General features: G+C 45.1%; 1 protein-coding gene across 1 annotated transcript in view; it reads right to left on the bottom strand.

The window, feature by feature from the left end:
- LOC139264127 (polycystin-1-like protein 1) overlaps positions 1-14,910 on the bottom strand; it is a 245,772-nt gene that overhangs the window by 136,413 nt on the left and 94,449 nt on the right. The window contains exons 16-19 of the mRNA XM_070880217.1: positions 12,274-12,380; positions 11,964-12,053; positions 505-612; positions 98-369 (exon numbers count right to left, since the gene is read on the bottom strand). Of these exons, the coding sequence (XP_070736318.1) occupies positions 98-369; positions 505-612; positions 11,964-12,053; positions 12,274-12,380 (577 nt within the window). The remainder of the gene's footprint in view (positions 1-97; positions 370-504; positions 613-11,963; positions 12,054-12,273; positions 12,381-14,910) is intronic.

The following is a 14,910-nucleotide window of genomic DNA, read 5'->3' as shown; positions in this document are numbered from 1 at the left end:
CTCTTGGTCCAGGGCAGTCATCATCCTGCAGCCTAAGAAGGACGATCTCCACCGACTTAAAAACTGGCGCCTGGTCTCCCTCCGCAGCACGGATTACAACATTTTTGCCAGGGCCATATCTGTTGCCTTGGCGCCATGCTGGACCACATGATCCACCCCAACCAGGTCTACATAGTCCCGGGCCGGACTATCCACGACAATATCCATCTGGTCCAGGGCCTGGTCCACCAATCCCAGAGGGCTGGTCTGTCGGTTGCCTTTCTTTTCCTGGATCAGGAGAAGGCATTCAACAGGGTGGATCACGAGAATCTTTTCAAGACTCTGCACGCTTTTGAGCTCGGGACGCATTTTGTCGCCCGGATCCGACTTCTGTATGCAACCGCAGAGTGTCTGATTAAAGTTAACTGGTCTTTGACGACACCCCTTCACTTTGGGAGCGGGGTGCGTCAGGGATGCCCCATGTCCGGCCAGTTATATGCCATATGCATGGAGCCTTTCCTGCACCTCTTGCAGAAAAGGTTGACGGGACTGGCTCTGCAAGGGCTGTGCATAGAGATCGTCCTCTCGGCTTACGCCGATGACATGCTCCTCATGGTCGAGGATCCCCTTGACCTGAGGAGGATGCGTGAGTGCCAGAAGATTTACTCGGTCACATCCTCCCCCCAGGATCAACTGGGGGAAATGTTCTGGACTCCTGGCGGGTCAGTGGTGGGTGGACTCACTGCTGGAGGAGTTCAGGCCTTTTGCCTGGAGTACAACCCATCTCCTCTACCTGGGAGTCCACCTTAGCCCCGCTGAGGAAGCCGGGCTGGCGAACTGGCCTAGAGTGCTGGACAGGACTGCTCTGAGTGCTGTCCTCCAGGGGTCGAGTGCTAGTCATAAACCAGCTGGTGGCCGCTATGCTGTGGTACCGGTTGGTCACTTTGACCCCTCCCCCTGCGTTTGTCACTGTAAAGTCCTGTCCCCTCAGTACAGATTCACACGAGGCATGTAGTGAAGTCAAGGTCATTCTGGACCTGCACCTTTTATTTCACAGCTCTGGAATGCTGCACTTGCCTGAGACCTGTGCTGATATACCTGTCTCTTGCAAGTGCACCCCCGGTGGTAAGGTATGCTGGTGGTTACAGATCATATCTTATTACAGTCATGTATAGCATGTTGGGATACAGTTATATATAATAATGTAAGATACATGACAGTCACCAAGATACAGGTGGTGGTGGTCGACTTCTTCTGGAACAACAGGAAGCACTGGATCTCTGCTGCGGCTCTGAGTCTCCCGCTTAGGGAGGGCGGTCAGGCGTTGGTGTGCATGAGCACCCAGCATGCAACTTTCTGTCTTCAGACCCTGCAGAGCTACCTGTACGTCGAGCACCCTCCTAGATGGTGTGCGCTGGCAATGTATTTTTTCCGCCAGCAGTACTGCCTCAATTATGACCTGAAGCTCCTATTTGTGAGCCTGGGGGGGTGGGGGGGGCGTCAGGACTGCCATGCAGGGATTGACTGTCTTTTCCTTGGTCTAGAGTGGCGGCTGTCCTTCGGGAGCCGCTGCTCAGGAATCCATAGCTCCATGACCGCAGTTTTAGATGGCAGGCGGACGAGAGAGCTGTGTTTGGCAAGGTGACCAGGGTCAGGGACCTACTCGATGGCGGAGGAGCGGGCTGGATGGTGCCAGAAGAGCTGGCACGGTGCCTATCCTGGGCCGACATCTGACTTGCGGCCAATGTCATCGAGTCGCTAAAAATGGCACTGGGTCCTGACTCCACTAGGTGCGTCGAGGAGGCTCAAACACGTGGGGCGATCCCGTCCGAACTGCCCCCGTCTGGACGGAATTCCTCAATGGCACCAAACCCTGAAACCTCCCTCGGGTGCCGGCGCCTCACAACTTGAGCCTCCTCTGGGAAATCCCCTCCGTGCCTTTCAGTTCGGCGTGGACGGGATTCCTGTATGGGCTGCTCTTGCACACTCTCCACTTTGCCATTCGTATCTGCCATCCGGACACACCATGACGCACCATCTTGCCGTACGAAGAAGGTGGGGGTCCCCAATGGAGTACACTCTATGCGGGAGTCCTCCCTTTATTCATTGGGGACTTGGCCTGGAGGCTGTTGCACGGTGCAGTCCCGTGCAATCGGTTTCTAAGTAGGTTCACGGAATCCCAGGCCACCTGCAATTTCTGTGGCCTGGAGGACTCCGTGTTCCACGTTTATGTTCAGTGCGTGAGGTTGTAGCCCTTCCTCAATTATTTAAAGGGGCTGTTCCTTGAATTTTGGCTGACCCTCCAGTCAGTTGAGTCTAGGTCATCCACGATGAGGTATGCAGTTGTGAGCCTAGAGGATGAACTGGTAATGTGTAGGGTGATTGTTAAACCTTTGTTCATAAACCAACCAGTTTGTAATAGCAATGTGTAGCTATGAATTTTTAAGCAAAGAACCCATGAAGCAAATACATTGCAGAAGTGAATGGGCATTTGAGAAATAGCAATAGATTAGAAACAGGCGAACATGATGCCCATATTTTAAAAAAGGGTGACAAAACAGATACAGGCAACTACAGACCTGTTAGACTTATGTAATTCTATATTAAATAATAAAATCGATCAGAATTAAGAAAGGCAGTGAGATCAAAGTCGGAAGTCCTGAAACGACACAATTTGCTAAACAAAATGTGTGAATGGGTCAAACAATAGCAAATGAAATTGAATGCAGGTAAGTGTAAAGTATTGCATACAAGAAGGAATAATGGGTAACATACTGAACATGCTACGGTTGAAGTTGAAAAGGACCTAAAGGTCTTATTAGACTGAATGCTCAATATGTCCTGCTAATACAGAGCAGCGAGCATCAAAGCCAATAGAATGATGAACTACAGTTTCAAAACAGACGGCATGTATTAAAGATAGATATATACAAGGTAGAAATGTGACAGCCCATTGTGACACAAATAATGCAACAGGAGGAAATAGTTAAGGGGGTCAAAACAGGAAGTATGCATATATATATAAATAATATACACATTTGATTTCAATTGTCACGAATGTCACTTCGTTTAAATATGAAGATAATCAAAAGGCTATTTTGGCAACAGATGAACGACAACACAAGCATGAAGTGTCCAACAGAACAACTAGACCAGAGATGTTAAAAAAAAAAGGTCTGACAAGCCAAAATGATTGAAAAAGGCTACAAATTAAATCCAGAATACATGAATACCTATGAAAAAAAATTAGTGCTTAAAATGCATTTAATACCAGAGAGATAGGCACGTAATGATATCAGTCATTTGGAAGTAATAAGATTTTAGGCTACCTGGAACTGGCAATCCTGAAATTGTTCCTGAACTGCTCGATCCTTCTCCAGAAAAGGACCCTATAAAACCCACATTGAAGCATGAGAGCTCATTAAACCAACATCCTTTTCCTCATAATCTTAATTATATTTATTTTTTTACAAATTTTGTACATTATTTAAATTGTATAACATTTTAAAAACTAGTTATGTGTGCGAGGGAGTGGGAAGGAGCTGATGATTCTTCAAACTCACAGCTGTTTTTCTATCACTTTTCTTTTTCAGTAAATAAGAGGTGGCCACTTTGATGTATGGTATAGATGAAAATTGCATTTCAATCTAAACTCAGCACAGTACCCGATCACGTTCAGGTGCAACAAAAGCATACGGTAATAATCTTTGTTATGATTATGCCAGGGCATGAAAGAAAATAAAATATAGTCTGTGACTTTATAAGCTAAACTGTTCAACATCTGATGTGTAAGTACAATAAAGATCACTAAGAATTAATTAAGGATTAGTTGACCAGCTGCAATAAAGAATTGTGGTTTGAATGTGACATCAGTAACTCAATCACACAAAATAATTTCGGAAAAAGTGGGTTCAACTAAATTTAAAACAAGTGATGCCCTACATTCAATCTCCCCACGGTATTATGGTTTACAGGCTAGGTATGCGATTCTCTTGTAATGTGCAATGAATGAACACCAGTAGTACCAGAGTTTGAATCATTTACAACTACAACAACTTGTAATTATATAGCATTTTTAATGTAATAAAACATCCCAAGGCACTTCACAGGACCGTAATCAGATAAAAATTGACACTGAGCCAAAGAAGGAAACTTGGTGACCAAATGCTTGGTAGGTTTTTAGAAGGGTGTTAAAGAAGAGAGAGGTAGTGAGGCAGAGAGGTTTAGGGAGGAAATTCCAGAGCTCGGGCTCCAGAAAACTGAAGGCACGGTCTCCAATGGTTTCTTTTTAATATTCGTTCCGGGATGTGGGCGTTGCTGGCAAGACCAGCATTTATTGACCATCCCTAATTGCCCTTGAGAAGGTGGTGGCGAGCCGCCTTCTTGAACCGCTGGGGGTGAAGGAAATGGGGGATGGACAAGAGGCCAGAGTTGCAGGAACATAAAGTTCTCGAAGGATCGTAGGGCTGGAGGAGGTTACAGAGATGGGAAGGGGTGAGGCCATGGAAGGATTTGAACATGTGGATGAGAATTTTAAAATGGAAGTATTCAGGGATCATGAGCCAATGTAGGTCAGCGAGCACAGGAGGATGGGTGAACGGGACTTGGTGATACAGGCAGAAGAGTTCTGGATGAGCTCAAGTTTATGGAGGGTGAAAGGTGGGAGGCTGTACAGGAGAGTGTTGGAATAGTTGTGTCTAGAGCTAACAAGAGCATAGACGAGAGCTTCAGCAGCAGATGGGCTGAGACAGGGGTGGAGATAGGCAATATTAAGTCAGAGAGGATATGGGGCCGAAAGCTCAGCATCAAATAGGATGGTGAAATTAAGAACAGTCTGGTTCAGCCTGAGACAGTAGCCAGGGAGGGGATAGAATCAGAGGCTAGGGATTTGAATTTGTGGTGTAGCCGAACACAATGGCTTCAGTCTTCCAATGTTTAATTGAATTCAATCAACTGAAACAGACATATTGGCAGCCATTAAAAACTAAAAAAACATGTTATTGACCCTTTCCTCACAAAAGGAGGCCATATGTTACACTAAAATTGTATAATTCAGCTTTTCATTGATGAACAGAGAATCAAATTAGCAATTAAAAAATATTAAGGAAACCTTTTATTGTCCAAGATAATCATGCACACAACACTTTCACTTTACCTCCCCTTTCAATGACTCCACTCTCTGAGATGTCAAGCTGTGATCCATTGCTTTCCACGCCGGAATCATTTATACTGCGAGAAGTAGTCAGAGGCATTGATGAGATCGGCAATCTCTCAGAAATAAAAGAGAAGTTCTGACTGCTGGTTGCACTGAGAGTTTCAGTAACATCTAAAACAAAATGTAGTGACATAAATGTGCAGTCATTTTGAAATACAAGAGTGTGAATCACTGAACTAGTTCTGCAGATTCTCCTGCTGAGTACACAATGGGCATGACCCAACCGCCCTGGATGGTTGGAGGATGCAGGGAATGGAGCATTTCCAAAACCTTATGTATTTATCAACAGTACAAATTAAAAAGTAGATAAAACATATACTACAATATAAAATATAATTTGGGCGCATTCAGTTTTAAAGTTGCAGCAACTGGCCACTTTAATATTACCTCCCTTATCCTGCACCTTCGGGACCTGGCCTGTTCCGAATGAGGGATTTTGCCGGATGAGGGGAGGTCACATGTTTAGGTGGACTGTTCCTTTAAGCGCTGTTACTGGGCTGGGCTGGGGTGCTATTGCGGTCAGTGTGTGTGTGTGCGCCGATTGGCTGGAACGACTGTTAATCAGTCAGTCAGCCAGTCAGTGTGCAGGGGGCTGAGAAGAGTCGGCGGGCTCCGAAGAGCCGGCGAGCCCAGAAGAGTCAGCCCGACCCCCCGGTGGGAGTGCTGTGGGGAGGAGCGGTCTGCCCGAGGACTGTGGTTGCATGAGTTCCAGCAGGGCGACGAGGAGGAGGCAGCCAATCGAGGAGAAAGATTACATTGGTGAGTAAGATTTTGACCAGCCGTGTTCTGCGCATGCGCCACCCAGCGGCCGGGAATGGTTCCGGACGAGAGGCGGTGCTAGATAAGGGAGTCCTGGATAAGAGAGGGTCAACCTGTACTTGAAAAAGTAAGAGTTTTACAGTAAGAACCTTAATTATCTGTAGAATGTTATTCATATTCTCTATTATCCAAGTGAAAGTCAGGGCTGCTAGCATTTTTTTCCTTTCAAAATATTCAGTGAGAAGTCACCAACAACAGTCCTCCTGCGAGCAGGATAAGTTGGCATTGCACAGTGGATCTTCTGGCTCACAGCTTCCTGACAGAACTGGCCACTGAAATTAGCATTGTGGTGCTGTCAACAAGACCACTAGAAGTGGTAGCATATTGACTTTGGTGCTCCACTTCTATAAGTTCAGCCCATGACTGGTATTAGGGAAGCATGTTTTATAGGTTCTCTCAGGTCTCTGGTAGGTTCAATGGCTGGAGTTACATGTAGGCTCAGGGGGGAGCCATAAGCAGATAGATCAGTTGGAGATTAGCGATTGCAGCATTATCTGATCTTTACAGCAGGAGTAACAAATATAGGTACTGTTTGAGAGGACGAAGGCAAGTCGGTGGATGGATCCAGTGCACTCCAATGGCAAAACAGAATTCGACAGTGTAATTTAGTCATTTGATCGATCAATTTACATTATCCACCAAATGTGTCCAGTCCATTATAATAGATAATCAAGGTTTTACTGTACATAGACAAATTTGGTTTTATAAACTTTTTTCATTTAACCAGACTACACTTCATATTAGGCAGATAAATTAAAATTTAGAATAATTATTAGCAAATGGAGGCAACTTGCTGTGACTGGACATGGTATAGCTATTTTAAGTACATCTTAAATATCATCATCATAGGCGGTCCCTCGAACGAGGATGACTTGCTTCCACGAGTTCACAGGTGTTTCGATGAAGGACCCGATTGTAAAGTCCTGACCCTGCAGTACAGACTTACACAAGGCACATGCTGAAGTCAATGTCACTCTGGACCTGCACCTTTATTTCACAGCTCTCGAGTGCCACACTTGTCTGAGACCTGCCTTTACATACCTGTGTGGAACAGGTATGCAGTGTCTCCTGCAAGTGCACCCCTGGTGGTAAAGTATGCTTGTGGTTTCAGGTCATATCTAGTTACAGTCATGTATAGCATGGTAAGATAGTTATATACAGTAGTGTGAGATACATGACACCGATGTTCCAGTCCTGAACTCCAATTGAGGGGGTGGAAGATGCCTGTGCGTGAATTTTTTTAACGCGTGGTGACCGTTGCACACCAGCCACCACACGGGCTTGACAGAGCTAGGTCTTTATCCAATGGCAAAGGTTAACCAGGACGACTGGAGACCTGCTCTGCCGCACGGACGTAGCGCGCACACATATCACAGTGTGGGCTGGACCGTGTTGCCCCGGGCCCTCGGCTCTTCTGGGCCCCAAACCCTCATCTGTCGCTCCTCTGCCATAAACATTCACCGCATCTCACCACTCATCCGCCCTGACCTTCCCACTCCTCTGTACCTGGACCCTGCCGACGTTCCTGCCCACGCTCCAAAACGGCAACCAGGGTTTTGATGACGTCACCCAGTCGCCCATCTCAAAATCGTCGCATACTTGGAGCAGCTCGCGCTGGAGGTTGAAGTGGTACGCCGCTCCTGCTCTTTTATAGCCCGATCTGTGGAGCTGTTCTCTCGCATGTTGGAGGGGCCACGATGTCCCAGGCCCGCTGCTCCTGCTCTTTTTATAGCCCGATCTGCGGAGCTGTTCTCTATATCTTAAATATAGTCTGTGCATAGCACACATGTCCTATACACATTCATCGACTTCTTGTTCACACTATTTTTCAGTCACATTTTTCCTATTACACTTAGTTGATTTGCCCCAAAGTACAACAGCAGCATATCAGGACTGATGAGGAAGAAAGCAGATGAATTAAGATTAAGGAGAGTGGCTAGAAAACTTCCAATGAGAAACTACTAGCTATATCAAAAGCAACCAATATTAATGGCCAGTGAGAAGAACTTGCCATTACACACTTAAAAGTTGTTAAAAAGAAAAAAAGGTGAACCAATCAAATCACTCAAAATATTTTTTGTAAAAATTTTCACAGTCCATGTTTTCAGTAATTGAAATTTTTAATTTCTAAAACAAAGTTTTAAACAAACTGTAAAAATTCAGTAAAATTATAATTCACAAAATCGTGACTTAATTTGAGTTTTTTCTAATACCCGTTTTCCAATTTCAACTTGAATGCCTCAGACTGCCGCAAAAGCCCATAATTCAACTCGATATTTTTTCTCCAGAACAATTGGAAAATTGGCAACCAATTCCGTGCATTTTGAGCATGAGCAGTTTTCAGAACTTCCCAACCTGTACCAGTTGGTTTTGGAGTTGAAATAAAGAGGAATTCCTCTTCTTGTTTCCGGATTTGTGTTTCTTTGCTTTTCCTAAACAGCTTTGAGACAAAACTGCGACTGGAAGCTCAAGTCTTTGTTTCAAGTAAGTTCTACATTTAAAATATTAACTGCCCCTTTTTTATTTTGAACTACTGAGACATTATCATCATAGGCAGTCCCTCGAAATCAAAGAAGACTGGCTTCCATTCTAAAAATGAGTTCTCAGGTGGTTGTACAGTCCAATACGGGAACCACAGTCTCTGTCACAGGTGGGACAGACAATCATTGGAGGAAAGGGTGGGTGGGGAGTCTGGTTTGCCACACGCTCCTTCCACTCCCTGTGTTTGTTTTCTGCATGCTCTCCGCGACGAGATTCGAGGTGCTCAGTGCCCGCCCGGATGCTCTTCCTTCACTTAGGGGAGTCTATGGCCAGGGACTCCCAGGTGTCAGTGAGGATGTTGCACTTTATCAGGAAGGCTTTGAGGGTGTACTTGAAACTTTTCCGCTGTTCGCTTGCTGTGTAGGAGTTGTGAGTAGAGCGCTTGCTTTGGGAGTCTTGTGTCGGGCATGTGAACAATGTGGCCCGCCCAACGGAGTTGATCGAGTGCTTTGATGTTGGGGATGTTGGGCTGATCGAGAACACTGACGTTGGTGCATCTGTCCTCCCAGGAGATTTGCAGGAACTTGCAGCGACATCGTTGATGGTCTTTCTACAACGATTTGAGGTGTCTATTGTATGTGGTCCACATCTCAGCCATACAGGAGAGCTCTGTAGACCATAAGCTTGGTGCCAGATTTGAGGGCCTGATCTTCGAACACTCTCTTCATAAGGCGGCCGAAGGCTGCGCTGGCGCATGGGACGCAGTGTTGAACCTCGTCTTCGATGTCTGCCCTTGCTGATAATATGCTCACGAGGTATGGAAAGTGGTCCACGTTGTCCAGGGCCGCACCGTGGATCTTGATGACTGGGAGGCAGTGCTATGTGGCGGGGTCAAGTTGGTGGATGTCATGTATGTACATGCTGTTTGTAGCCACCAGATGGTGTCATTGTTGGAGGCCTCTGAGTAGCATGCACATGGTGCTGCTCTAGTATAAAAGACCAGCCATTTTGAGAGTCAGGCACTTTGGGCCTTAATAAAGCAGAAACAAAGTTGTACCTTGTTCAGTTAAACAGGACTCAGTTTGTACCTTTGTGTGGAGGATCTTTGTCTTATGGATGTTTAGTGTGAGGCCCATGCTTTCGTACGCCTCGGTGAAGATGCTGACGATGACTTGGAGTTCAGCCTCTGAATGTACGCAGACGCAAGCGTCGTCTACATACTGTAGCTCGATGACAGAGCATGGAACGGTCTTGGATCTGGCCTGAGGCGACAAAAGTTGAACAGGTTCCCACTGATTCTATAGTTTAGTTTCACTCCAGCGGGGAGCTTGTTGGGTGTGAGGTGGAGCATTAGAGCGAGGAGAATTGAGAAGAGGGTTGGCGCGATGACGCAGCCCTGCTTGACCCTGGTCTGGATGATGATTGGATCTGTGGTGGATCCGTTGGTCAGGATCACGGCTTGCATGTTGTCGTGGAGCAGGCGGTGGATGGCGACAAACTTGTGGGGGCAGCCGAAATGGAGGAGGACGCTTCATAGTCCCTCGCGGTTAACAGTTTCAAAGTCCTTTGTAATGTCAAAGAATGCCATGTACAAGGGTTGGTGCTGTTCCCTACATTTCTCTTGTAGTGGATGGAATCCGCATTGTGACTCCGGGAGGAGCTCCTCAGCCACAGGGAGAAGACGGTTGAGGAGGATTTTAGCGATGACTTTCTCAGTGGCTGATTACAGGGAGATTCCTCTGTAGTTGCTGCAGTCGGACTTGTCCCTTTTTAAAAGATGGTCACGATTACTGCATCTCTGAGATCTCCCGGCATGCTCTCCTCCTTCCAGATGAGAAAGAGATGTCATGCATCCGTGCCAATTTTGGCACTCCGCCATACTTTAGTGCCTCAGCGGGGATTCCATCCGCTCCTGTTTCCTTGTTGTTCTTGAGCTGATGGATGGCCTTTTCTACCTCGTGCAGGGCTGGAGTTTTGCTGAGATGGTGGCGGGTAACATGTTGCGGGATGGAGGCGAGGATACTCGTGTCAAAGACAGCACCAGTGATTTCTTCACAGATAGTTAGAAAGCAGTACAAAGATTGTTCATTAAGAATGTATTGCTTCTTCTCAGTAAAAAACTTGATGAGAATTTCAATTTACTTTTTCCCAAGTGATTTAAACCCAGCTGGAAGCTGGATTCCTCCTGGTTGATTGCTGTGCATGTTAATCACGGCAAAATCCCACCTCTACATTTTGGTTGAAAAAGTTTTTTAAAACTCTCTCTTTAAACTGTGCAAACAATAAACATTTGACAACATTTTTGTTTGCTGTTGTATGAATTGGCAAACTCACTAATGGTGCACTAAATGCTTTAAGGCAAGAGTCAACGATGATGGAGAAAGTGGTGGAAAGAATAGCCAGCGACGCAAAAGGTCAGGGAATGGCTAAGCAGTGGGAATGCAGTGGGTGGGCTGGCGCCTGATAGTCCAAGAGGAACCAGTGGCAGTTCAGGTCCCATTCTCCTGAGCCTCCCTCGTCTATAAGGATGCTCCAGATTCTCAGGCCTTTCCTTCCAATGATCCCAGAACCTGTTCTAGTATGCCCAGGGTCCCTTTCTGCGGTGCCTCTACACCCCAGGACATACCCCAATTTCCCAGGGCTTCCAGTTCTTGGGAACCCCATCAACCCATTGCTAGAATTTGTGATCCCATCCTAGTAATAACACTACAGTATTGTGCATAAAGTTCCTGCTCAGCTAAAGCCTCTGACTCATTGAGAGTAATGACACAAGATATCTGGTAGTAAATGAAAATAGAAATATAGAAATTTACAGTGCAGAAGGAGACCATTTCAGCCCATCGTGTCCATGCCGGCCGACAAAGAGCCGCATGGCCCTTGATCAGCAGCCCTGAAGGTTACATATAAACCTATGAACAATGACGGAAAGGCAAACAGCACCCAGCCCAACCAGTCCGCCTCACACAACTGCGACACCCCTGTCTGAAGAGCATTTGCAACACTTCAAAATATCATTTTTAATGTAAAAAAAAAAATCTTTGAAAAGGCAGCCAGTCACATCCAGTCAACAAACATTCCCAACAGCAAATATCTAATGGGTTACAGCAGTCAGGAAGAGCAGCAATTATCTTATAATTTTATAATTATATTTTTCTGCTCTGAAAGAGGCCTCCTTATCATTATCATACATCGTGCAATATTTGTTCAGCGTGGTATACACAGTATAACATTCCTGCCATTAGAAAACAGCATATCATCTGACCCACTGTGAGCAAAACAACAGGCGATCTGCTGGTGTTAATAATAAATCAAAAGCAGAAAACCTTTGCAGTTGGTATAACCAAGTCTGCATCACATGTTTACAGATCTTCTGGGAAAAAGTTCGATGACCAATTCTGCTATAACTGACAAGAGGAAGAAAACTTCGTGCACAATTTATGAATCAGACTGTGAATTTTAAAGGATTTACCTGCAGCATTAGTGAATGAAGTATTTGCTGACTTAGCAGCTCGTTGAAGTCTTGTTCGAGGTCTCCCACCGGAAATCTGCTCTTCAAGAACTGGAAATGGGAATGGATCTCTTGTGGTCGTGGTTCTTACTATTCTGTTTGTTCTACTATTTGTGGAGGTATTGACTGGAGTAACAGGAGGAGTTGAAAGTGTAGCAGTGCTGATAACATTGCCAGAATAGTTTTGACCAGATGGGCCAATCCAAGCACTGAGAGGGCCTTTGCTGCTGTGACTGGCTGTAGTCTGGGCTCTTTGAGTAGCTGTAGTTACCAATGTTCGAATGCTGGAAGTCACACCAGGTTTGGGTGCAGCATCAGTCACAATGGGGCCAAGTATGCTTGACTGTAAATTGTCCACCACCAGTTTACAGAAAGGAACTGTAAAACAAACAAAGACACATAATACTAAAGCATTTGCCAGGCACAAGGAAAAGACCAGAAGGGCTAAACTTTAAACACAGAATTCGCTTTGTTCCTTTGAAAAGTAGTGATCTGTTTTCCTCACTTTTATTTAGAAAGTCAGCATCAATTTTGCAGAAACTACGAGCAATTATGATGTAAATCACAGATTTCATCAGTAAATAGCCATTTTAGTGAAAACCAGATGTAAACAAGGGTCTGAAAAATATGAGAAAATGCACCTTTCTGCATTGTGGTTGGGTAGCTAAGCATTCATGCTTATTATATAATTAAGACAGAACAATTATTTAAAAGTTACACACTTGCAGCATTTTCACTTGGCTTTCAACCTGGTGCCTCATGAAGTTCTTGTAAAGTCCTGTCCCTGCAGTACAGACTCACAAGAAGCACATGCTGAAGTCAAGGTCACTCAGGACCTGCACCTTTATTTCACAGCTCTCGAATGCCACACTTGCCTGAGACCTGTCTTTATATACCTGTGTGGAACAGGTATGCAGCGTCTCCTGCAAGTGCACCCCTGGTGGTAAGGTATCCGAGTGGTTACAGGTCATAATTAGTTACAGTCATGCATAGCATGGTAAGATACAGTTATGTACAGTAATGTGAGATACATGACAGTTCTTCTTTATTTTGATCAGTTAACTTGCATGTTTAGAGGCTCCAAAGCAATCCACATAGGTAAAGCTTCAGGTCATCTGTTGTAGAGTGTCCACTCTCTTCCCATAGAGACACCCGAACAAACTTAATTGCAGAGGAGTTAGGCAAAGTTTCAGAGCCAAGGATTGGGGACACACAAGTATGCAGAGGTACTGCTAGAATATGAGCATTTGAAACTTCACAAAGCAGTTGTTAATTTCCCACTGCTTGCTTAGCCAGGAACACTCTACCCATTGGTTTGCAACAATAATTTGTATTTATATAATGCCTTTCATGGACAGAAACAACCCAACATGCTTCACAGAAGAGAAAAGGAGCAGGCACCAAACTGTTGCAGGGCGAATTAGGAGGTGACAGCAAGTTTAGACCTGAAGACGCTCCCACAAAAGACAGAGTGAGGGAGGGATCACAGGAGAGTAGAGGCAGAGGACCAGAGAAATGTGATGAGGACATAAGTTAGAGACGATAAAAGAGATAGGGTGGGGTAAAGCCATGAAAGGATTTGTAGCTGAGGATGATGATTTAAAATTTTATGTGCGTCAGTGAAGATGGAGTTGATGCACAAGCAGCACTTTGTACAGGATAGGATATCCACAGGAATTTTGACAACTGAATTTATGAACAGCGGAGGTCAGAAGACTGGTGAGAAGGGCATTTCTGAAGTCAAGTCCAGAGGTGACAAGAGTGTGAATCAGAGTTTTGGGGGGACAAAATTCCCCAGCGTCCAGTTTGGGGGCAGTAACACAGTTGGGGAGGGACTTCCTGTGCCCGGCGCGGATGACCCGCCCCGGCCGCGAAATTGGGGTTACCGCACCTCACAGGAAGTGGAACTCAATGTCATGTGCTTCACTTCCTGTTGGGGTACTACTTGGGCGCTATCGGCAGCGATTTATGGTTTAACATTACACATCACAATACTTGGTTACCACATTATAGGAAGGATCCGATTGCACTAGAAAGGGTGTGGAGGAGATTTACAAGGTTGTTGCCAGGACTGGAAAACTTTACCTATGAGGAAAAAAATTGGATAGGCTGGGGTTGTTTTCCTTGGAATAGAGGAGGCTGAGGGGAGATTTAATTGAGGTGTATAAAATTATGTGGGGTGTCGATAGAGTAGATATGAAGGACCTATTTCCCTTAGCAGAGGGGTCAATAAGCAGGAGGCATAGATTTGAGGGTAGAAGGATTAGAGGGGAGATGAGGAAATATTTCTTCACAGAGGGTGATTGGGGGTCTGAACTCACTGCCTGAAAGTGTGGTAAAGGCAGAAACCGTCATCACAATTAAAAATGTATTTGGATGTGTACTTAAAGGGCTCAAAATTGGCCAGGAGTTGCTCCATTGTTTTTTGGAGCAACTTGATTTTTCTGGAGTATCTTAAAAATCCCGATTTTGTGCCAGTGTAAGTGAGTTAGTTATGATTTTTTTTAGTTTAGTTTAGTTTTTCTCAAAAGGGGGCATTACAAGCCACCTACGTCAGTTTTGGCCATTTAGGCCACTTTGGCCAGCTAATAGTTACTCCAAATCTACTTAGGCCAGCGTATGTGGCCGCTTTTGAAAACCCTTGTGGAGAGTTAAGAAATCAGCGCAGGTAGGTACATTGGAGGCGAGCAGAACTTAATGACTTGACTAAAGAATGTGAATAGGATCAAACAGCTAAACAGGACATCATATGACAAACTTCGCAAAGTTAATTTACTACACAACAGAAGCATTCATGGAAGCTTAAACTACAAAAATAAAAGTCGTAAAAGATAGTTGAATTAAATTGCCCTAATCTCCCAACTAATTTAAACAACTATTTGTTTGCAATGATTATATTGGGCCAAAA

This window comes from Pristiophorus japonicus, chromosome 5 (assembly GCF_044704955.1).
Source record: "Pristiophorus japonicus isolate sPriJap1 chromosome 5, sPriJap1.hap1, whole genome shotgun sequence".
Taxonomy (NCBI): Eukaryota; Metazoa; Chordata; class Chondrichthyes; family Pristiophoridae; genus Pristiophorus; species Pristiophorus japonicus.
This window is presented reverse-complemented; position numbering and strand designations above follow the sequence as displayed.